This window comes from Pelodiscus sinensis, chromosome 2, assembly GCF_052426305.1.
Source record: "Pelodiscus sinensis isolate ZL-2025 chromosome 2, ASM5242630v1, whole genome shotgun sequence".
Classification (NCBI taxonomy): Eukaryota; Metazoa; Chordata; order Testudines; family Trionychidae; genus Pelodiscus; species Pelodiscus sinensis.
In genome coordinates, this window is record NC_143053.1 from 241,527,480 (window position 1) to 241,552,188 (window position 24,709).

At 40.0% G+C, this 24,709-nt stretch overlaps 1 protein-coding gene across 1 annotated transcript in view; it reads left to right on the plus strand.

The window, feature by feature from the left end:
- The window catches only part of PTPRN2 (protein tyrosine phosphatase receptor type N2), a 944,343-nt gene that overhangs the window by 91,629 nt on the left and 828,005 nt on the right, over positions 1-24,709 (plus strand). The window contains exon 2 of the mRNA XM_075922745.2: positions 14,808-14,858. Coding sequence (XP_075778860.2) covers positions 14,808-14,858 — 51 coding nt within the window. The remainder of the gene's footprint in view (positions 1-14,807; positions 14,859-24,709) is intronic.

Below are 24,709 nucleotides of genomic sequence, written 5' to 3' on the forward strand. Positions count from 1 at the left end.
GGGACAGATGCTCCAACCTCAAACATCATAGAATCATAGGACTGGAAGGGACCTCGAGAGGTCATCGAGTCCAGCCCCCCGCCCTCAAGGCAGGACCAAGCTCTGTCTACACCATCCCTGACAGATGTCTATCTAACCTGTTCTTAAATATCTCCAGAGAGGGAGATTCCACCACCTCCCTTGGCAATTTATTCCAATATTTGACCACCCTGACAGTTAGGAATTTTTTCCTAATGTCCAATCTAAACCTCCCTTGCTGCACTTTAAACCCATTACTCCTTGTCCTGTCCTCAGAAACCAAGAGGAACAAATTTTCTCCTTCCTCCTTGTGACACCCTTTTAGATATTTGAAAACCGCTATCATGTCCCCCCTTAATCTTCTTTTTTCCAAACTAAACAAGCCCAGTTCATGAAGCCTGGCTTCATAGGTCATGTTCTCTAAACCTTTAATCATTCTTGTCTCTCTTCTCTGTACCCTTTCCAATTTCTCCACATCTTTCTTGAAATGTGGTGCCCAGAACTGGACACAGTACTCCAGCTGAGGCCTAACTAGTGCAGAGTAGAGTGTAAATTAAATCCCTTTGGAGTCAAGTATCAGAGGGGTAGCCGTGTTAGTCTGAATGTGCAAAAGCGGCGAGGAGTCTTGTGGCACCTTATAGACTAACTGAAGTGTAGGAGCATAAGCTTTCGTGGGCAAAGACATGCATCTGACGAAGTGGGTCTTTGCCCACAAAAGCTTATGCTCCTACACTTCAGTTAGTCTGTAAGGTGCCACAGGACTCCTCGCCGCTATCCCTTTGGAGGTGGTAGAAGATAAATGGATGCTGACTGCTTATACTTAAATTGAATTGACATCTTTTAAGCATTGTGCAAATATTAACTAAGTAAGATTGTCTATGGCAAAATGAAAAGGGGGTTTTGGCAATCAACAAAGGAAAGTCCATAAACTGTATCTCTTCTTGATCATTATTGGACTAGTAATAATGGGAATATTTCCAAGGCATAAAAGAGCAATTTTAACAAAAATTAATGTGGCAACTGTGAATTATTTAGACTATAATTTTCAATTAATCGAGACTAATTTTCATTGAAATGAGACTCAGGGTCCTATGTGTCTGTCACTTTTGAGAATTGGATTTAAGCTCTGAAATAACTTCTGGACTTTAGAAAATTTTACTTTAAGAACCCCATTTTTCAAACGATGCAGCCTTTTAATTGTTAGGCCCTGAAATTCAAGTAGACCATGAACAGTGTAAAATAAGGACCAAAGATTGCATCCCAGTAAATTTTTCATGTTTGTATTTGAAAGAATCTAGTGATTATGGAAAGTCTTATATTGACAGTTGTCAAGGCTGCAGTATTCTTTCCACTGAATAATATAGTGTTGGCAGTAACCGCAAAAGTTTCTCAAGCTCTCCTATTGAGGTATGTAAACCTTGAACTGGAAATATCTCTCTCAAGTGGTGAGATGGTTCACTTGTTTTGGCTATTTTCTTCAAACCTTGACTTCTTCACTGAGAGTACAAAAAAGATGTCAGTTTGGAGTGCAATGTAAGCATTTTTCTACTGGGAACTAGACTGAGTTCAACAAACTCATTTTACAGATAACACCAGACAGCAATGAAATGGTATTGACTGAAACTTTGTACTAAATTGGCCTGGATTTGGACTGGGACGTGAAGGTGAAAACCTATACATCACTTTAACACTTCAATTCACTCTCCTACCTTTTAAAGAAAAGGATCACATAGTTTAGACTGCAGTGATACTGATCTTTTATTTCATTACAGGCAACACCACTAATATACTGTATATAGCAAAATGCAGGACAATGTAGCACTTTAAAGACTAACAAGATGGTTTATTAGATGATGAGCTATCGTGGGCCAGACCCACTTCCTCAGATCAAATAGTGGAAGAAAATAGTCACAACCATATATACCAAAGGATACAATTAAAAAAAATGAACACATATGAAAAGGACAAATCACATTTCAGAACAGGAGGGGGATGCGGGGGTGGGGGGGAAGGAAGGAAGGTAAGTGTCTGTGAATTGACGATATTAGAGGTGGGGAGAGTGGGATGTTTGTGAGTTAATGGTATTAGAGGTGATAATTGGGAAAGCTATCTTGATAATGTGTAAGATAGTTCAAGTGTTTGTTCAATCCTCTTTGGAGAGTGTCGAATTTTAACATGAATGACAGTTCAGAGGATTCCCTTTCAAGTGCAGATGTAAAAGGTCTTTGTAGCAGAATGCAGGTGGTTAAGTCATTGAGAGAGTGTCCTTTCTGGTTAAAATGGCAAGAAACTGTTCTTTCTTTGTGATCTTGTCTGATATCTGTTTTGTGGGCATTAATCCTTTGGCGAAGTGTCTGAGATGTTTGTCCAATGTACATAGCAGACGGACACTTTCGGCACGATAGCATAGATTATATTTCTGGATGCGCAGGAATATGTGTTCTTGATATAACTCACTTGGTTAGGTCCAATAATGGTATCAGCAGAATAAATATGTGGACAAAGCTGGCAACGGGGTTTGTTGCAAGGGAAGGTACCAGGGTTGGTATTAGTGTGGTATGTCCTGTGGTTGTTGGTAAGAATCATCTTGAGGTTAGGTGGTTGTCTATAGGAGACTATGGGTCTGTCTCCCAGAGCCTCTTGGAGTATGGTATCCTGTTCCAGTATAGGCTGTAGTTTATTGATAATGTGTTGGACAGGTTTAAGTTGGGGGTTGTAGGTGATGACAAGTGGTGTTCTATTGTTGGTTTTCTTGGGTCTGTCTTGAAGTAGATGGTTTCTAGGTATTCGTCTGGCTCTTTCAATTTGCTTTTTTATTTCTCCGGGTGGGTAGTTGAGGGTTATAAATGCTTGGTAGAGATCCTGAAGCTTCTGGTCTCTGTCAGTGGGATTAGAGTAGATGCGGCTGTATCGAAGGGCTTGGCTATAGACGATGGATCGTGTGGTGTGTTTTGGATGGGAGCTGGAAGCATGTAGGTAACTGTATGAGTCGGTGGGTTTTCTGTAGAGAGTGGTGTCTAATTTTCCATTGTTGATTTGTACTGTGGTGTCCAGGAAGTGGATTTCTCGTGTAGAATGGTCCAGGCTGAGGTTGATGGTGGGGTGTAGGTTGTTGAAATCTCTGTGGAATATCTCCAGTGTTTCTTGGCCATGCGTCCAGATCATAAAGATGTCATCGATGTACCGTAGGTAGAGAAGGGGTGAAAGGGGACGGGAGTTGAGGAAACGTTCTAGGTCAGCCATAAAGATGTTAGCATACTGTGGGGCCATGCGTGTACCCATGGCTGTGCCGCTGATCTGGAGGTATAAGTTGTTCTCAAACTGGAAATAATTGTGGGTGAGAACAAAGTTACATAGGTCTGCTATCAGGTTGGCAGTAGTGTCCTCTGGGATAGTGTTTCTAATTGCTTGTAATCCGTCTTCATGTGGGATGTTGGTATATAGAGCTTCTACATCCATGGTGGCAAGGATGGTGTTATTGGGGAGGTTATCGATGTTTTGTAGTTTCCTTAGGAAGTCAGTAGTGCCTCGGAGATAGCTGGGGGTATTGGTTGCGAAGGGTTTGAGAAGAGAGTCTACATAGCTGGACAGACCAGTAGTGAGTGTGCCAATACCAGAGATGTTACCATCTTGTTAGTCTTTAAAGTGCTACATTGTCCTGCATTTTGCTTCAGCTACCCCAGACTAACACGGCTACATTTCTATCACTATTATACTGTATATAGGCTTTCCTGAGGTGCCTGGTTGCTCTCATGCCTGCTGTGATCAACACTAGATATGGGTTAAAGGCACAGATTTCTAGGCTGATTTTCAATAATTCTAGACTGATTATAATAATAATAAATATTTTAGTCTGATAGTTTTCAGGTGATCTCAGTGATCCTCAGTAGCAAATTGTTATACAGTGATTTTGTCTAAAAGGAAGGGTTGAGTACTCTTAATGGTCATTATAATAGGTAGAATGTCATCAGAGCTGGATCTCACCTCTTCCTCCCTAAGAACATTCCATCCTTGCCATCCACTTCGGGTATGTCTAGAGTACAGGATCTTTCAAAAATGGCTTTTCCTGTTGAAAGAACCACGTCTAGACCGCAGTTTCACTTTAAAAATAGCGTTTTTTGAAAGAACACGTGACACGATTATGCAAATGAAGCATGGGAAAATGAAATCCCACCTTCATTTGCAATTTCGATATGTCTAATTTACATCTCTCTTTCGAAAGAGGGATGTAGTCTAGTCATACCCTTCATGAAAGCATGTGAGCTATTGGTGGCCCCAACCAGAGAAAAAAGCTTGGATAAAGCAGCATTAAAATGGCTTTAGTTTTGGCTGGGGAAACACACACTAAAGTATATTAACATGTATTATCAAATGTAACAGAAACACACAGATGCAAATATTTACTAAACAAAACACCACCTGCCTTGTGAAATCTGGGCAAATGGTGTGGCTTGAGTTTTGCTGGCATTGACCCTACTACACCTTCTTGCCTCATAAGCTATTATTAATGCTGACATCATTCAATTATTGGTAGCAGTGGCCTTTTATCAATGCTCTCTGGCAGGAAGGAACTACACTGATATAATCACCATTGTATTAATATACTGCTAATAAAATAAGGGTAATAATATTGTCTCCACATAGTAGGTTTTCTTTAATTATTTAATTCTAAAGGGGTTCAATACTAACCCCATTCAAGGGAACTGAGAGAGCAGTTTTTCATATAAGATGAAAATAAGCAGTGACAGCTTGTCAGCTCAGCAAGTAGCCCCCTCGCATATTGAGAAATATACTCATACATTATGACATGCAGCAATGTAGCATTTATCTATGTATCCTGGGTATTTATAGTGCTCCTATCAGCACAGGTTGAAGGAAGAAGAATACTGAAAGAAAAAGCAATTAAGATTCTAATATATATTGTAATTGAGGCTTCAGGGCACAGCCATTGACTTAAGCTTTAATAGTCACATGTTTCTTTTTTCAATGGAAAACATTTATTCCATAGTGCAGTCCGTTAGCTTGAATCATATTTCAATATATTTATTTCAGTGCATGGTGGTCTCAATTATTCATCCATGCCTCATTGTGTTAGGCATTTTACACACGTGGAATAAAAAAAGACTGTCTCTGCTCTTAAGGTTTTACAGTCTTTGCATATGTCAACAGGCATCAGTAAACAATAAAACGCCTAGCTGGGGGGAGGGAAGAGGAAAAGATCCGGGTTTAGTATTTGTTTAATTCAGAACAAAAGCTAGGCATGAGCAGACTAAGCAATTGCTTAGGGTCCTGAACAGCTCAATGGAGCCCCCATATTAATTATTAGTATGTGTGTATGGGGGTTCCCCAAAAGATTGCTGCTTTGGGCCCCCAATGGGCTAGTGTCAGTGCTGGTTTCATTAGTTCTGGTCACACATCTTTCCCCCACTCCCTCAGAATAAGGGATCTGTGAATAATACTGCTAGTTTTGAAATAACTAACAGGTTTCTAGTTGAATTTAACTTGCTCTACTGTTTAGCTAGTTGTGGACTCACCTCTACAGGTTCGGAGGTGTGGAAAACCTTCCCTCCCTCCAGTTGGAAGTGGCTGGATTCCCTGACAGCCCCAGCAGCAGGAAAGGGAGTGGAACCTGTAAATGCCCCAGTAGAAGAGAAGTTGCAAGGGGGCAAAGTTTATCCTCCTCCTCACTGTACCTGCCCAGAAACCCACCAAAAAGAGATCATGGCAGGAAGGAAGACCTCCTCCAGTCCTGGGGCAGCAGCAGCAGGGACTTGGACTCTGGGGCTTCCCTCACTGCCCAGTGCTTCTCCTGGGGTTGGGGTGCAGGGATTTCTCCCTGCGCCACTTGCTCAGTGCGTCTGTCAGGCTGTGGGGTTGGGGCAGGGGGGTTTGTTTCACCTATCTGGCCCTTCTGCCCAGGAGCAATGTTGGGTGCAGAGCTTTCCCAACCACCTGCCCACAAAACGCTTCTTTCAGGGCTTCAGACTCCTGGGCCAGGCACTTTTCTGTTGGGAGCAGGGCTCCCATTTTTCTGCCTCCCCCTAATTGGCTGGGGATCCTGGGCATGGTCCCTAGATTAGATACCTATGATACAGCACAGTATCATAGGTGATTAATCAGCCCTGCACAGTCAGAGGCTCAGGGCTACCTGCAGGGAAGCCGTGCAGCCATGCAGTTTAGAAGGAACACTGGTCCCTAGGGCCCATTGGACAGTCTGGTTTTGTACTTCATAGATTCCAAGGCCAGAGGGGACTGTGATAATCTAATTTGACCTGTTTTATAACACAGGCCATAGAACTTCCCAAAAATAATTCCTAGAAGCAGATCTTTTAGAAAATACATCCACTGCTGATATAAAAATAGTCAGTGATGAAGACTCCATCACAACCCTTGACAATTTTTTCCTGTGATGAATTACCATCCCTGTTATAAATATACCTTTTACTTGTCTGAATTTGCCTAGCTTCAACTTTCAGCCATTGGATCACATTCTTCTACTTCTCTGCTAGACTCTAGAGCCCACTGTCAAATACTCATTTCCATATAGGTACTTATACTGTGATCAAATCACCACTTAACCTTCTTTTTGGTAAAATAAGTAGATTGAGCACCTTGGGTTCACCACATGTTTTCTAACCCTTTAATTATTCATGTGACTCTTCTGAACCTTATCAACATTCTTCTTGAACTGTGGGCTCCAGAACTGGACACAAAATACCAGCAGTGGTTTCACCAGTGCAAAATTCAGAGAGAAAATAACAACTCTACTCTTACTTGAGATTCCCCTATTTATTCATCCAAGGACTGTATTAGCCCTTTTGTCCCCAGCATCACCTTAGAATTCCATGTTCAGCTGCTTATCCACCACAATCCCCAAATCTTTTTCAGAGTCACTGATTTCCAGGATAGAGCCCCATCTTGTAAGCACGACCGACCTACATTCTTTGTTCCTAGAAACACGTAGCAATATTAGAATACACATCCTTTGTTACTTACAGCTTACCAAAAGATCCAGATTGCTTTGTGTCAGTTACGTGGCTTCTCATTATTTACTACTCCCCCAATTTTTGTGTCATCTGCAAACTTAAAATAATCTCAACACTGATGATGATTTTATGTTGTCTTCCAGGTCTTTGATTAAAAACAACAAGGAGACCTGTGGCACCTTAAAGGCTAACAGATTTATTTGGGCCTCTGTATATAACTGAAAAAGTGGTTTTTACCCATGAAAGCTTATGCCCAAATAAATCTGTTTTAAATAAAGCAATCTAAGATCTGATAAAAATATTAAATAAAGTAGGGATTATAACTGATCCATGCAAGATCCCACTAAACAAATCTCCATTCAGTGGTGATTCCCAATTTACAGTTACATTTGGAGACCTATCAGATTGTTAGCTTTTAATTCATTTAATGCGTGATGTTAATTTTATATCGTTCTAGCTTTTTAATAAAAGTATATGAATCTTTCCTTTCTTGTCTTTGTTGTTAAGTCTGTTTCACATTGTGACCTAGCTTGGTTAGAGGGGATCATTTTTGTTAGAACTCAATAAGAGGAATGTATTACTCATAAAGAGATTAAAATTCCCAGTCTCTGCACTCAGGAACTGCAGAGCTTGAAATAACCCTTTACAATATTTCTTTGCTGGTGTGCATGGAATGACTTTGGGTTTGTAGACATCATGGGAACCAAAAAAAATCATAGAATCATAGAAAACTAGAACTGGAAGGGAACTCGAGAGGTCATCAAGTCTAGTCCCCTGCTCTCCTGGCAGGATTAAGCACTGTCTAGATCAGTGGTTCTTAACTTGGGGTGCACTCACTCCCTGGGGGTGCGAGATGCCCTTTCAAGGGGTGTGAGACATGCCAGATTTTTATGATATATCTTAGGTTTAAAGAACTGACCTACTTCAACGATTTTTAATAAGGAGTGTGAGAACATACTTTGAGAACTAAAGGGGTGCAGACTGCAGTAAGATTAAGAACCACAGGTCTAGATCATGCCTGATAGATGTCTACCTAACCTGCTCTTAAATATCTCCAGTGATGGGGATTCCAAAACCTCCCTAAGCAACTTATTGTAGTGTTTAACCACTGGACAGTTAGGAAGTGTTTCCTAATGTCCAACCTAAACTTCCCTTGCTGCAGTTTAAGCCCATTGCTTCTTGTTCTATTCTCAGAGGCCAAGGAGAACAATTTTTCATCTACTTCTTGTGACACCCTTTTAGATACCTGAAAACTGCTATCATGTCCCCTCTCAGTCTTCTCTTTTCTAAACTAAACAAGCCCAATTCTTTTAGTCTTCCCTCATAGCTCATGTTGCCTAGACCAGTGTTTCCCAATTGGAGCTCCGCTTGACAAAATTTTACCCTAGGGGTTCCTTGAAATTCTTTTAAGCTGAAAAGGGTTCTATGGCCAAATAAAATTGGGAAACATAGGAAAATTAGGCAAATGAAATTTAATGTGGATAAGTGTAAAGTAATGCACATCGGGAAAAATAACCCCAACTATACGTACAGTATGATGGGGGCTAATTTGGCTACGACAAATCAGGAAAGAGATCTTGGAGTTATTGTGGACAGTTCTCTGAAAACTTCCACACAGAGTGCAGCGGCGGTCAAAAAGGCAAATAGGATGCTAGGAATTATTAGGAAAGGGATAGAAAATAAGACCCAGAATATCTTACTGCCCCTGTATAAAACTATGGTACGCCCACATCTTGAATACTGTGTACAGATGTGGTCTCCTGACCTCAAAAAAGATATTTTGGCCTTGGAAAGGGTTCAGAAAAGGGCAACTAAAATGATTAGGGGTTTGGAATGGGTCCCATATGAGGAGAGGTTAAAGCGACTGGGACTTTTGAGTTTAGAAAAGAGGAGACTGAGGGGGGATATGATAGAGGTCTATAAAAACATGAGTGGTGTGGAGAGGGCTGATAAAGAAAAGTTATTATTTATTAGTTCCCATAATAGAAGAACTAGAGGACACCAAACGAAATTAATGGGTAGCAGGTTTAAAACTAATAAAAGAAAGTTCTTCACACAGCGTGTAGTCAACCTGTGGAACTCCTTGCCAGAGGAGGCTGTGAAGGCTAGGACTATAATAGAGTTTAAAGAGAAGCAAGATAATTTCATGGAGATTAGGTCCATAAAAGGCTATTAGCCAGGGGATAAAATGGTGTCCTTGGCCTCTGTTTGTCAGAGGCTGGAGAGGGATGGCAGGAGACAAATCGCTTGATCATTGTCTTCGGTCCACCCTCTCTGGGGCACCTGGTGCTGGCCACTGTCGGTAGACAGGATACTGGGCTAGATGGACCTTTGGTCTGACCCAGAACGGCCGTTCTTATGTTCTTATGTCTAGACCTTTAATATTTTTGTTACTCTTCTCGGAACCTTCTCCAATTTCTCTGCATCTTCCTCAAAGTTTGGAGATAAACTAGAAGAAGAAAGAAGTTGGAACATGTGCATGACAGGACCTCTTGATTCTTAGCTAGGCGAGAAAGGAGGGTTTTCCTTGAACAGAGAATGTAATCAGCATCACAGGATTCTGTCCCTGTTGTAGAGAATGCTGGGAGAGGAGAAGGGGATTATGCTTGGCTCAGCTGAAGTGATTCCTCAGCTGTTATTAACCACAAGAAAATGTTCAAATTCATAGTGCAAGTGATTCTTGAGAGAGGACCACCACACCCATTATAGAGAGAATCTGTTTCTTTTCACTTGCTGAATTCTGAGTACAAGAAGCCCCTTTCTCTGTGTTATTTGGACTGGTCCTCTGAACTTCACAATGTGGGCTGAACTTCCTGTATTCAGCTTGGATTTATCTGATCTGTGCTCATTACTTGTGCACAGAAACTCTTTTGGCATTCACTATTTTTAATCACTAATACTAACTCTTTTAATGTTATTCATACACAAAATCTTTATATTAGGCTGCTCTACATGTAGCATATCTACTACAAAACCTTAAAAGCAAAGGACTGAAAAGTTATTTATTTGCACAACACACAGTTAACCTGTGGAACTCTTTGCCAGAAGATATCATGAAGGCCAAGACTATAACAGGATTGAGGAAAAAAACTAGATATGTTTTTTTAGATGGAGGATAGGTCAATCTATGGGCATCACTCACGATGGGCACGGATGATGTGCCTACCCTCTGTTTGCTAGAAGCTGGGAATAGGCAACGGGGGATGGATCACTTGATGATTACCTGTTCTGTTCATTCCTTCTGTGAAGCACTTGGCATTGGCCACTATAGAAAGATAGGATTCTGGGCTAGATGGGCCTTTTCGTATGTCCATTCTTATGTTCTTATCCTATCCAAAAATGCACACCTATCTATTCACATATTTATGTGGCCCTTATTGCTGTTGTGTCAGAAGCCAACAATAGTTAATGGCTTGTAGCCTTGCAAATGCCACTATGACATAGGGAATTATATCCCTATTTTAGGGGCAGAGTGTAGATTAAGTGACTTTCCCCAGGTCACCCAGAGAAGCCTATAACTAAACTAGGAATTGAATCTTGTCACCTGAGTCCTAGGCTAATGCCTTCTTCACTAAGGGTGCATCTACACAGCACCCTTAGCTCAAAATATGCTACACTATTTGAGCTACACAAATTGCGTAACTTATTTTGAGTTAATTTTGAAATAGCTTATTTCATAATTTAGCACAACCTGCACAGCGCCAAATTTAAAAATAAACTGCTATTCTGAAATGCCCCTTAATCCTCACAGAATGAGGTTTACAGGGACATCGGAATAGAGATCCTGTTAGATTTTGAAATAACGGGCTTGCTATTTTGGGATACTTCCAGACGTACCCTGATAGACTGTCCTCCTTCCTGCTTTGCCTCCACCTGGAGACATGTGCCTCGCCACTAAGGGTGTGTCTAGACTACTGAGTTTTGTCGACAAAAGTGGACTTTTGTCGACAAAACTATACCAGCGTCTATACTACCGCTGAGTTCTGTCGACATAACATCGACAGAACTTAGCAGTTTTGTCGACGCTGGTATACCTCATTTTATGAGGCATAACACCTTCTGTCGACCTCTATTGCCTGTAGGGTTGCGTCTAGACTACGGGGTTCTGTCGACAAAGCAGCTTGCTTTGTCGACAGAACTCAATGTGTCTGGACGCTCTTTGTCGACAGAAGTTTTGTCGATAGTATCTGTCAACAAAACTTCCGTCGACAAAACCCTGTAGTCTAGACGTACCCTAAGGCTAGATCTCCATTAGGAGAAAAGGTTTACTTGTAACACATTCTATAACAAATAATGTTAAAATTCTAGTGTAAATAAGGCAGCTGTTTCATAGGTGTACTTGAACATGCTCACTCACTAGGATTTTTTCCACATTAGTTACCACATGTTAAAAATCCTTATTTTATTTCTTGTGAGGACAAAACTGATAGAGGAACAGCAGATTTCACACTACAACCTTAATTTTGCCCTGTAGGAATGTCAGAAGTTACTGATCATCTCCCCCCATACTCATGAGACTTCTGTACAGGACTGGAAAGTGGTACTGATGCATACGTGGAGAAGGGCCTAGACCAATGTGGACTTTGTCAAAGGTCCTGTTCTTCATGAGCGGTTCTCCTTAGTCAGCTGAATAGTGATCCCTGTTTTAAAGTGCTTCTGTCTAAACAAAATGTTTGACAGTGTTTCATTTAATTAGGGCTTGGACTTGAACTTTTCATGTTGTTGTCTGGAAGTTAGGAGGGGGATTGTATTGCTGGAAAATTAAATGTACTTTTTATCCTGTGTAATGTATGAATTGAATGATGTGGCTGCTGCTTATATTGCCTCTTCAATCTTCAAAGTGACTTATTACCATCATAAGTATTAGTAGGTAGATGATATTTAAAATGAAACATTGTGATTCTTAATGTTACAGCAAATAACAACAAAAATAAATTAGCAGTTAAATTAGCATATTGACTGGCTGGCTGAAGTAGTCTAGCATTCAACTCTGGTAATGAATAATTTGAAATATCACATATTTCAAGGAGGTTTGGAGGTCTATATAGACTTTTTACATTAATCAAGGTTGAATATGGTTTGCCCTACACTGAGTTTATTAATTTGCTCTTCAAGGCATAGGCTTTCAGGGTTAATTGCATCAGATGCCTTATTCTAATCAACATCTAGTAGTCAGCTGTTATTAAAAGAGAACGCAACGCAGTATATAATCAGTTTTCCCTGTGCTCTTTATGGAAAATAGATTGATAATATAAAATAGATCAAGCAAAATTACAGAGTGCATTTGAGTCATATATTCATATTGATGGAGCTTTGCTGTTTCCTTTTTCATGCTTCACACGCTCGCTTTGTAGACCATAATTTAGACCTTCTCTTCGCCTTTCTACTTTAAAAAAATACTGCTATGTTACAACCTGACTCAGTACCTCACTGTAAAATGACCCCTCTGTGATAAATGGATCCACTTGCTGGGTCCCATCATATTTCCAAGTCAATTAGGTAGAGTCTAGTCATTGTTTTTAGCCCTCAGTCATAGGACATGTTTCCATGATTCAGATCTCTTGTTCGTCATAGTTTTTTGGGGGGGGATGTGGGGTGCTGAGCTCCACCTTATTGTGATCACTGTATGCTTTTAGTTTAATATCTTCAGGGATAACAAGACAAGAAGGCAAAATAATTCCTTAACCACAGAAGCTTTACTCTTAAGAGTATTTAAGCCGTGAGATGCCATATCTCCTGGTCTGATCTCAACCTTCTTGTGAGTCCCAGGTTTTCCATTCTTTTAAGCTGGGCAAAGTTCCTCCTGTACCCTCTTTCCTGAAAGTCCTCCTTATGCACAGTGATGGTTGACTTCTTACGCAGAGCTGGATCATGTTGTTAAGTAGGCCCCTCCCCACTCATTATTCCACAGGGGCTGATAGTTGAGAACCAGTTGATGGCTCCAGACTGATGAGATGTCAAACATGTTTCCTGGGTAGAGCATCTGTCTGGAATGGATCATAGTAGATTTGCCTTGGGCAAGTTAAGATGAGTTTCAACACAAAATGGAATTAATAATTTGATACCGGCATGTCCCACTCTGTCTTACTGTGCATGTAGATTCCATCCATGTACGTGTATGTGGTGCTGTCTGTGTCTTCATACCATTTCCCCCGCCTTTGGGATGACATGTTTAGAAACATAGCTGAGCAGGGGGTCTTTTGTGTGAGAGATCGTTGTGTGAACGTTCCCTCATCAACACTTTATATCCTTCTAAATCCTTTCCCTTTCAGGGAGGGACTCAGGATTTTACATGCACAAAGGCGTTCATTTACTCAATCTAAATTAGAACAGCTGACTCCAGATATCTCTCAATCCACTTTACCTCTGACCAAGAAAATGTAGTAGCTATGATAGTTGCACTTCCTCTTCATCGGGGGAGGCAGGCAGATTTGGGAGTAGAGGAAATTTGCTTAAGTGGTTAGTCCTTGTGCTATTCCGGTGCAGATTCTCTCTGTGGCATTGACCAAGTCAGTTGCATCTCTGGGTCTCCATGTGCCATATGTGCACCTAAGCTAAGGCAATACTTACCTTTCAGGTAAGCACAATGTTTGTCAAGAGTTTTGAAATCTATGTGGAAGTCATGACTTAAGTTCAGGGTATGGTATTTTTTGAGTATGTCCTATCCCAATTCTTTCTCTAGTTGTCAGGCTTGATTGGCAGGAGATGGAATAATTAAAGGACTGCAGGTCTGAACTAAGACAAACTGGTGCCCTATGCACAGTATGATGCCTCTACAGTGAAACTCTCCACCTGCAGTGTGGTCCCCACTTGGAGTGACCTTTGCAGCTGCAGCATCATGGAGACCCATTTTCTCCTTCCAGGAACAGCAACAGTGACCCTCTCTGAAGGGAAGCAATAGGGATAGTAGCAAGACTCCCACCATTGAGGGTAGTGAGGTCCACAGTAGGGGAGGGAGTGGGAATGGGGGGGAGGGGCGAGGACAGTACTTATCTCAGCAGTGAGGCTCTATCTGCATGAGTAGGTGGGCTGTATTTGCTGTGTAACTACATACAAAGCTCTGTATTTGGGTGTTGATAGCAGGGGCCCTCAGAAGAGTGAGTCTGGGTGTGAACACCCGACTGAGATAAAATGAGGCAGTTCACTTCTGTCAGAGCTATTGTTACAGACCCTCTGCAAACTGAAGCAATGAGGCAGGCGCTTTGGTACACTCAGCCTTGTTGTCACGGTTTCCTCTGCACCATATGGGTTAGAATTTGATTTTATGTTTCTAAATGGCAGCTGATAGTCTGAGTTGGAGCCCTAGAAAGGGCCTTATGATGTCAATGCCTAAATCCAGCCCTGTTGCATTGAAACTTTTAATAGTTCCTTATCTGCTGTAAGCAATACTTGCTGGATTATCAGCTTCAGTTCACCTCCGATAGAAGTGGATTGAGAGGATTTCTGAATTCCATGTTACACTAGGTCACTGTGCTGGTCTCAGTGTATTCTAATTTGTGATGGCACCGAAATGGATGAGCAGAATATTATTGTCAGGAACAAGGAAGATCCATTTCTTTGTAGAGCACAGAAGTGGAGAAATGGTCTGATGTTATTCTGGAAGTGGACGTTTAGTGAGAGGAGCTGTCTGAAAAAGTCTGGTTTCCATCTTCTTGATTTTTCTGAACTGCCCAATTTAAAAATCTAAGGTCAAACAGATATCTGCATCTTACTGAGGATTCAATAACCTGAGAAGTCTGTATTCTGTACCAATTATCCACTGTTTGAAAACTGAACTGATTTTACCTTTCTGTTGTATTTTAGGCTGCCTATTTGAGGATGACCTTTGCAAACCTTTTGAGATCTGCATAAATGGTAAGTCTGAGAAATTTGTTTTGTTGCCTGTCTGTCCTCTATGTAATTACATATAAGGTCAGTTTAATAGGCAATGAAGTTATGAGTGAACAAAGTTATGAGTGAAGTATTTCATGTCAGACTGCTGATAAATAATTGTTAGGGTCAGTTAAATGGAGTTTGTATTCCTCTTGGCTTTAGACAACATCATGACTAACAAAATGTCCTGGAAATAATTAGAAATGAAGTTAGATATATTGACATAAAAAAATAACTTTTAAAACTGTAATAATCCTGCTAGAAACTAGCCATTCCATCAGTTGGAGTTTTACCTTCTTGAACTACAGTGTTAAGTAATTATCATCCTCGTTTTTTCAAGACGAGTTCCTTTATGGTTTCATAAGAAAAAGGAGCCCTTTAGAATCTTTCTCCGTCTGCTCAGGATGCCACCATTTTTTTTCAGATATACTACTTCCTTGTCCCTTTGCTACAGCTGCATTAAGGAGCTTCCTTCTCTTCTCCCTCCCACCTTCCCTGCAGTGAGACAAGAAAACAAACATAACTGTGTGAGTGGGTGGTTGCAGATCAAAGTCCACTAGAGTGGTAACAGCAACCACTTTGGTTTCATTCCAGGGTTGTTAATGTGCTGTATGAAATCAGCACTGTCCTGAGGGACCAGTATCTTTAAGGGATGTATCTAAATTTGTTTATGACTGCGAAATGGTACAATACATCAATAAATGTAGCTTTATTACGAAGTATAATACGTAGGACTTTTGTCTTCATGAATGAGTGGCACAAGTACAGCAAGGGGACTCTTGTTTGTTTTAAGCATTGTCAGAACTGTCAAAAATCTTATCTTTTTAATATGGCACAGTTTAAAGGCACTGATACAGAAACAGACCAAAGCATGTGTCCAACTTTAAGCACATGAGTACCCCTATTGGTTGCCGGATTAGAGAGGTTTAATCTGTACCCAGAGCACTGAGAGGTGTGGAATTTAAATTTTTCAAAAGAAAATAACTTGGTACAGTTTCCAGCCCAAATATTTTTGCTCCTAAAAATTAAATGCTGCAAGTTTGTAACAAACATTTGCCTGCATTAAAGAAAAGGAGAACTGAAATATGTTTGTGTTGTTAGAAATAATAATTGGATCACAAGATCTATGTAAGTAGAGGGGAGAGGTTCATTCATCACATCATATACATCTGTTAGGCCATATGTCATCTTTCAGTGCAGGAACTGCTGTAGATTTGTCTGCATAGACAGTGTTATATCATGAGTAAGGCCTTTTTTGGCCTCAGTACTGAGTTTTCATTTATATTTGCTACATCCTGCAGCATTTAAGCGCTATTAATTTTCTTCCATCAGTTTTCCTGAACTTCACTTACTCAACAAATGGTTAAAAAGGAGCATATTCTTTTATGTATGCCTTCATAATATGAGGATTAGCCAAGGAAGGAGACTTTGGTTGTGCTTTCTGAGTTTTTCATTAAAAGGGGCAGAATTTAGAATAAAAAGACTTAAATGCTATTTGATTTCACATCTTGCAAACCAATTCAAAGTCTGTTTCCCTATCAAGATTATGAAATCAGTGGATGAAAAATGCTATGTAAGAGCAAGGGATTAATAGAAAAGTGAGAAAACTTGGAACTCTGTAAAACTGGAGAATGGATCTTCCCACATAAGCACCTCAATTGTTACATGATGAAAGAAGCAGACCGATAAATACTTTGAGGCTAACAGAAATTGAAGTAAGCACAGTAAATGAATAGCCAGGTGAATAAAATCAGGACTTGGTAGGGGAGAATATGGTGTGTGTATGTGAGAGCACTCAGACAGCCCTGGTCTTCACTAGGGAGTTATTTCAAAATAACCCCCCTTTTTCAAAATAATAAGCAGAGCGTCCACACCACCAAGCCCGTTATTTTGAAATAATGGGATGGTTATTTCAAAATCTGTACTCCTGCTTTCCTCAGAGAATATTCTGCTTATTTTGAAATAGCGTTTGTGTGGACGCTCTGCTGCTGCTCTTTTGAAATACCTACTCTCCAGAGTCATTCAAATTAATTACTCCCAAATGCTTCCTGGGGCTCTAAGTCAAGGTAATGCATCCACAACAATGGTGCCTGCCTTGGAGTAATTTCAAGGCTTCCCCATAGTGGGGACATGCTATTTCGATTTTGTTATTTTGGGAGTTATTATTTTGAATTTAGAACAGTGTTTCTTAAACTTTTTAAGACCAAGGAATACCAAACAATAATTTTTTTTATGAGGACCACCAAGGATTTTTTTGTCGAGCAAAACAAAAAAAGGGTGGGGGAAAAGTTATTGAGGAAAAAGAGTCGGTTGGCCCTTTAAGGGCAGCCATTTTTAATTCTGTTGTTCTTCGTGGCACACCTCTGACTGCCTCGCAGCACACCGGTGTGCCATGGAACACAATTTAATAAACACTGATTTAGAGGCTTCAGGGGGGAGCTGAATTAGCTTGTACAGGATAAACTTAAAAAAACAACAAATGGTCTGGTAGCACTTTATAGGCTAACAAAACATGTAGATGGTATCATGAGCTTTCATGGTCTGTGCCCACAGAAGTGATCTTTGCCCACTGATACCATATTTATGTTTTGTTAGTCTATAAAGTGCTACCAGACCATTTGTTGTTTTTTAAGTTTTTTTTTAATTTAGTTATTCTGAAATAGTTTCCTAGTGGAGACATACCCAAAGAGAATTGAATATATGTCTGTTCATAACATTTATATTTAAGGTTTTTCTAATCTCATTTTTGACTGAATATTTGGAAAATGTCATGTTCTGTTTTGCATGGCACATGATAAGTAAAGCAGTATATGCAAAACATCAGCTTTCTGTTGCTGTGCAGCTATCAAATTACAAGATTTAGAGCAAAAGTTTAGAAGCTGATAGAAAACAGCAACCAAGCATGTCCTGTCTTTTCTTATAAAATAACACAGTGTACTGTATGCTGGTGTTGAGGTAAACAACATTGGGTGTAGACAAGGCTGTTATTTTGGAAATAGCCACCCCCAGCTTTCTGTATTCCTCTCTAATATTTGAGCTGCTCATGTAGATCACTGGCATTGTTTCCTACAGGTAATCTCCAGATCTTTTGCTTCAGCCTGAATATCACTGTGCTGCTTTCATATTCTTTCTCAGATGCCATGTTCTTCTTTCCCATCAAAGGAGCACAGAACTCCTGCAGCAGAGTTTTATTAATGGAAGATGCTGTTGTTGCAAACCTCCTTGCAGCATGAAACTATAACAGGCATTGTGCAGATAAGATCTGATTGCCGAAAACAGCTCTGTGAGATGAACAAAAAAAAGTTAATTAACTATAGTGGCTTGCACACTGTATCATTAAGTCAAGCCTCATTGACAGCAACTAAACCTCACAGGAAGACATGGTCTAATGTCTGATAGCGTGTGTCCCTAAAAGCCTATACAAACAGTTGAGCACAGCTGAATCAATATTGCTTTATATATGCAAGCTGCACTTGTTAGAGGGTACATAGATTAATACAATATATTGAAGTCTTCCAAGCACGACAACTTAGAGTTATGAGTCTTTCCTGGTTTGGATGTCTCCAAATAGTTCAGAATATTGTCTTTTTTCCTAAGCTGAAGTGCTTCCATGAACATTTTGGCATGTTATTGATTGTGTGTGTTGATGACAAGTCATAAATGGTAAATATGTGCTACAGTGGATAAAGGAATAGAGCAAGGAGCCCTGAAGCAGTTTCTTGCACATAATGTGTTATGCTTTGAGGTTTTCCAGATCATCACCTAATAGGATGGAATTGTGCAGGGAGAAGCACCTCAGCATTGCTTAGCTAACAGATGTCTATAGTTATATTTGTATTGACAAGTTATTTTTGTTAGAAAAGATACAAGAGTTTTTGTAGAATGTATACATTTCTGTATGAGCTTTTCAAAGCTTCACAGTAATCATCAGTGTTTGTTAAATTTGAATTCAAGCTTCTGTTGAAATACTTCAGATAGCACTGGTACATACTTTGATTTTAAGGTATAACATTTTTCATCCAAGTATGTACTTTCCCAATATAAATTAAGCCTAACACCAGGTCAGGAAGTACTGAAGATATCAAAAGTAAATTGGAAGATGAGATTTTCAACCTGACTTTCAGAAAAAAGCATAGCTTAGAAACATCATTTTGAAATAGTATCCAAACCGAGCCATTTACCTCTGGAGGATCTCCTGTAACCGCTTGTGGCACACACAGAGCAGGAGGGTTATCTTACAATTTATCAAGTAATTTTAATATTTGTTGACTATACAGAATGCGGGGCTAAGGTGGGCTCTCCCCTGCCCTGATCTTGTGCTGCTTCTGGAAAGCGCAACAGTGGCACAGTTCATTTCCCTCATGCTCCTTCTTGCTCCCACGGCTCCTATTGGCTGTGGTTCCCAGTCAATGGGAGCTGTGGGGGCAGAGCAGTGTTAGCAAACTTGGAGCTTCCCTGTTCTCTTCCTGATCATCTGTCAGCATCCCTGGGCCACACTAAGACAACCTAGCTTCCTCCTGCAGCGTGGAAAGTTGGCACTTGCAGTTCCAGCCCCATGGGGAAGCCCCAACACTCAGTGCTTCTGGCCCATGTCAAGTCTTTCTGCTGTCGGCCAGATCAAATTGGGCAGGAGGCTGGATCCAGTCATCAGGCTGGAAGTTCCTAATCCTCTGTCCTAAAAACGAAAGGATAAATTAGCAGTTCCATAGTGCTTTACATCTTCAAAGCATTTTATGTATGCTTTATGTTGTGAGGATTAGTTAAGTATTTTCAGATGGGGAAGTAAAGATTAAATTCAGTCCAAATTTTCAAAATTGGCCTCTGAATATTGTCAGTGGTTCAAAAGCACCTTCTGCTCTATTTACTGTGCCCTCTGCTATGTCTTATTAAGTTATATAAGGTCAGTTTTTTCACTATTTCTAGTCAGAGTGTATGTGAAGACCTTCAGGGAACTGATAAAATGGTTTTATCTGATGTATCCTCCGTATCCTGTGCAGAACTATATTTGGCCTTGTCTTGTCTGCTCAAGTGTTTGGTTTTTTTTAACCTTGGGGTAACTAGAGCTTTCCCCAGATAAATCCAAAGTGAAAACAAAGTACTTTAGTTTTACAGTATGGTACATTAGGTGAGATAATACCCTCACCTTCGGTTGACTTCAGAGAGATTACCTCACTGTAAAATGTGGGGCACAAACTAAATATACCTAACATATATATTTTATTTGGAGTTACTCTTGAAAATCACTCATAGCTATAGGTCTTGCAGAACACAATAGAATAATGACTATTGGTGGACCTTTATTCTTGTTCAGGACCTGGACTGCCTATCCACTATGTAGCAGCAAATAAGATTAAAGAAGTATGTAAAACTGTAAATAACATAAATGTATTCTATTTTAGGTTTCCGCTGTATGCCTGTGTATTGTCTTAATGATTAAACTTGACATGTTTGGAACCACTGCTGAACTTTAATTCCATAGTGTTATTTCAAGGAAATAGAAGGCAGAGAGCCTTCTTCGGCAAATTCTGTCTGGGCACACGAAAAAGTAATTTTCGTACAATTCAAGATGCTTTTGTGTCCCTCTGACTTTTGTTTTTTACATGGGAAGATATCTGTCTTCGTAAATTATGATCTGGGTTGGGTGGGATAGTGTTTTGGTGAGTGGAATGGTGCACTATATATTGTGAGTTTTGATGTGTGTTTAAAAGATTCTTGGTTTTGATTCATATTATATTTAGGCTTTATATTAGGCATTTGATTTTTAAGGGTTTTAAGGCCAGGAGCTCAAGCCTGAGCCTAGAAATTTCAGTCTCATTTTAGCTTAGGACAGAATTTCTAATGTTTTAAACCACACTATTCTGCTAAAACCATGACTGCCTAAGCTCTAGATGTTTTGGGTGGTTATAAAACTTTTCACTTTCAGAAGCACACAATGTAAATTTATTCTAGAAATAATGTGATTCTCTTGTACTTTAGGCTTTCTAAAATACATGCTAGTTAGGTAACAATTTAGAAAGGCTCTGCAAGGGATACAAAATGTATAAATTAAAATATTTTGGAAATATTAGGTTTGCTAATGGTTTTAATGTACCAATGTGCGATAAGGACTTACACTAATTACTTCTGCGTGGGATGTAAAAGTTCACTCAGCAGGTTATTTGGCAGCCTTTGCCAAGTTTGATATAAAGAGCTGTTTTCAGTTTTATTGTTGTTTTATTACACTTAAAAACAAACAAACAAACAAAAGACAGCTGGGAGACTGTGAATAACTACTGGTATTTTGGAAAGGAGATTAGGGAGTCTCAATAAAATTTGTGTCTGATGAATCATGAAACACAAGAGTCTGAAAAGGACAGTGTGGTCTGAAGAGACTGAACAGAACGCCAAAGAATAATGGTCTGGCAGCGATGTGGAAAGACAGAGGGAACACTGATATGTAGCGTTACTGAAACAGGGTAGATATACTATAGTACCTTCATATCACTTCCCTGTCCATCTGACTTAGGCATCATGAAAGTCTGTAGGTTACCTCTTGAATAAGAATAAGGTGTTTGGTGTCTTAAACTTTGGGTATATTGGACAGTGAGCAGTTTTCTTCTTAACAGATTTGTTTGCATGCTTGCATTCCAAGGACCTGGATAAACATGAGAACAGGGTATTTCAAGTAATATTACACAAGCAAAATAAATAACAAATTAGTGGTTTTGTAGTGAGGACAAATGATAGCTGGACTAGGACTATAAAACTTCTACACGTTTGAGTAAGATTTGAACTCCTGTTTCTGGAATTAAAAGAATCACTCTTGCATGAAATCCTGGTATGATGATGACTGCATAGGTCTCTAAAGAGTTTACATTTCTAAAAGTGAGATACAAAAAGCCCATTCTGGACTTCCTCGGCTACTCAGTGCTGTATGTGTGTGTCACTACTCCTTGCCCTTGTCCCAAATAAATATCAATGTAGGTATAAATATAATATAAGAATGACAGTAATTATTCAAATGAGTCAAATATTTGATTAAATAATAAATTATCTAGGATATCAGAAAACACCTATGAAAATGAAAAGAACTTCCATAAAGGAACTGGACTAGAGAGTTAAAACACATAGGTGCTTTCCTGAGTGGTATAGTCGCATACTATTTTTATTCCTTGGCCATACCATTTTGCATTAATTTTTGAAAACTGTAATAGTAATTTCTATTTATATGATCAATAAAATACATGATAAATTATTTGACTACTTGTGATTAGAAACTTACCTCCTTCCACTGCACATACCATTTAATGGGGCTGTTATTAGTTAATGCAAGGCAAATATTGATTGTGAATTCTTTTCTGGCTGCAAAGTGTCTGTCTTCTTCTTTGGCTGTCCCTCCATGAGAGGATGATGTCTGCTAAGAGGGGTGAATTTGTGGGTTTTTAAGGAGCCCAATTCATACCCTATAGATTTTACCTCAAAAGTGTCCTCCTCCCTTAGAGGAGACATAGTTGTTGGCTGGACTGTTGTGCCCCTTCTTTTCTAGTTTGTCCTATGCTATTTCGTGAGTGTGTCTGTTCTCTTCAAAGGGAGTTGGGGCTTGGTGTGTGGTGTGGTGCCACTGTGTTCCGTTCCACGCTGAGTCTTGTCAGTTTGTTGGGTTGATGCCTCCCTTTTTAAAGTGTACTTTCTTTATTATGCCTTTGAAGCATTTTCACTGCCCTCTGCGAGTCCTTCTTCCTAGGGGTAACAGAGTGAAAAGTACTTGCTTTGGGAAGCAAGTGTCAGGCCTATATACACAGTGGCCAGCCCAGCGGAGTTTGGGTTTCATGACCTGTGATACTATATTGCTGATGTTGGCTGCCAAGACAACACTGATGTCAGTGTGTCAGTCTTCCCAGCTGACCTTGAACATCTCCTTAAGGCTGTTTCTAGAAAGTAGCATGGAGCAAGGACAGTCACAGAGGCTGCCTTAGCTCCGCTGTGCCACTGATCAGGAGCAACCTGAGGTAAGCTCACACCTCTACCCTGAGCCCCAACCTACTGCCTCAGCCCTGAGCCTCCCCCTAAACCCAGAGCTACCTCTAACACCCTGAACCCCACATCCCCAGACCCTTACCCTCTTAGCTGGAGCCCTCATGCCCCCTGTACACATCCCACCCATCCAACTCCCTACCTCAACCTGCAACTCTTCCTGATTTCTGTCCCCACCCAAGAGCTCACACCACCAGATAGAGGCCTTTGCCCTTCCTGCATTCAATCCCTTGCTCCAGCCCTGTGAAATTGAGTGAGGGTGGGAGAAGATGAGCCACCAAGGGAGGGGGAATGTAATGGTGAGGGTGAAGTGATTAGAAAGTTGGAGACCCTATACAGAGGCAAATTGAAACCAAGACTGTAGTCATTTTCCTACCTTTCCGAGAAACACAGAGAGAAAACAAACAACAATTCCTAGGCACAACGGAGGTAGATAAGGATGGATTTTCAAACTCTGCTCCTTAATTTTCTTACTTGGTATATTGTAGTCAAACTGTCTTGTGTTTTTTTTAATTTATATATAGATGGTCTTGAATGTTTTCTTGTGGTGCTTATACACTATTATAGATAAATGTATCCAATACTTTCCACTAGCAATCTGCTCTGGTATAATTTTTTTGGTCTCCTCCCCTCCCCCCCCAAGGCCTGAACAACAGTCAGTGCTTTGCTAACATAAAGCAAAGCTAAGCTATGAGCAAAAGGCAGGGCCTGCTCACAGAAATTTGGCAAGGACGGGGCTGCTGATATTGCAGAAATACACATATCTAGGAGGATGGTAACAGAACATCTAACTGCAGAAACAGCTTGGTACCAGTACACTCTCCATAGATAACAGGGACATACCAATCCAGGTTCAGCACAGGGTTGGGATGACCACATAATGGGTAGTGATGTTTTGATCAAACCACCGAACCACAAGGTAATGGGAGATATCTAGATACGTCAGGGAATGTCGACCAAATATGTTTAAGGGCGCCACCTTGATATGTAAGAAGTGATGTGTAACTTGTTTGTGTGCTAGAGACCATAAGTTGTTTGACAATAAACCTGGTTCCGGTGCCTTTGCACCTTGTCTGATTTGTGGTCATTGGGGGCTTTTAGAAGTCTGCGGTGTTCGCTACCTGCACAGAGTCTGCACAGCATTCGGAAAGAGCACAAGTATTTGGAGAGAGCACATGCACTACACGCAGCCGAATGGTTATCAACACTGAAGGGAGCAGAACAGATGCAAGAGCACCACACCGGTAGTGGTGTCTGACAACACTGATTCCAAATATCTAATACTCAAAGGAAGTAACCTGGTTTTTAACACTTCTGCTTCTTTTTCAGCTCAGACTGCCACGTGATTATCGGTTGGCTATAAATGGGTAATTGTGTTTGGCAAAGTATAAGATTATTTTACAGCAACCCTGATCCAAGATATGAATCATGTTTGTTACATATCTTAGAAATAATTTATATTGAGCTTCTTGTTTTAGTGTTCCAGTAAATGTTGTTTTAAAACTCTATGGCCTACTTATCATAATATTAGAAACATTCTTTGAGAAAATTGAAGTTTAATGTTAAAATTCCCTCACTCTTTTTAGTAGTTCAGTTATGGTTTTAATAAGGTTACAGTTGAATGTAATTAATTTTTGCTGTGCTGTAATGTCAAGCTTTATTTCAAATATATTCATATAGATTTATATATGATCACAGAACAACTCTCTTTTGGAACTGAATGTTTGAGAAATGTATTTAAGCATTTGATTAAATATTCTGCTCCATAAATGATACCACAGAGAGTAGAAATTCCAATTCATTTTCTTTTTCATGGTAAT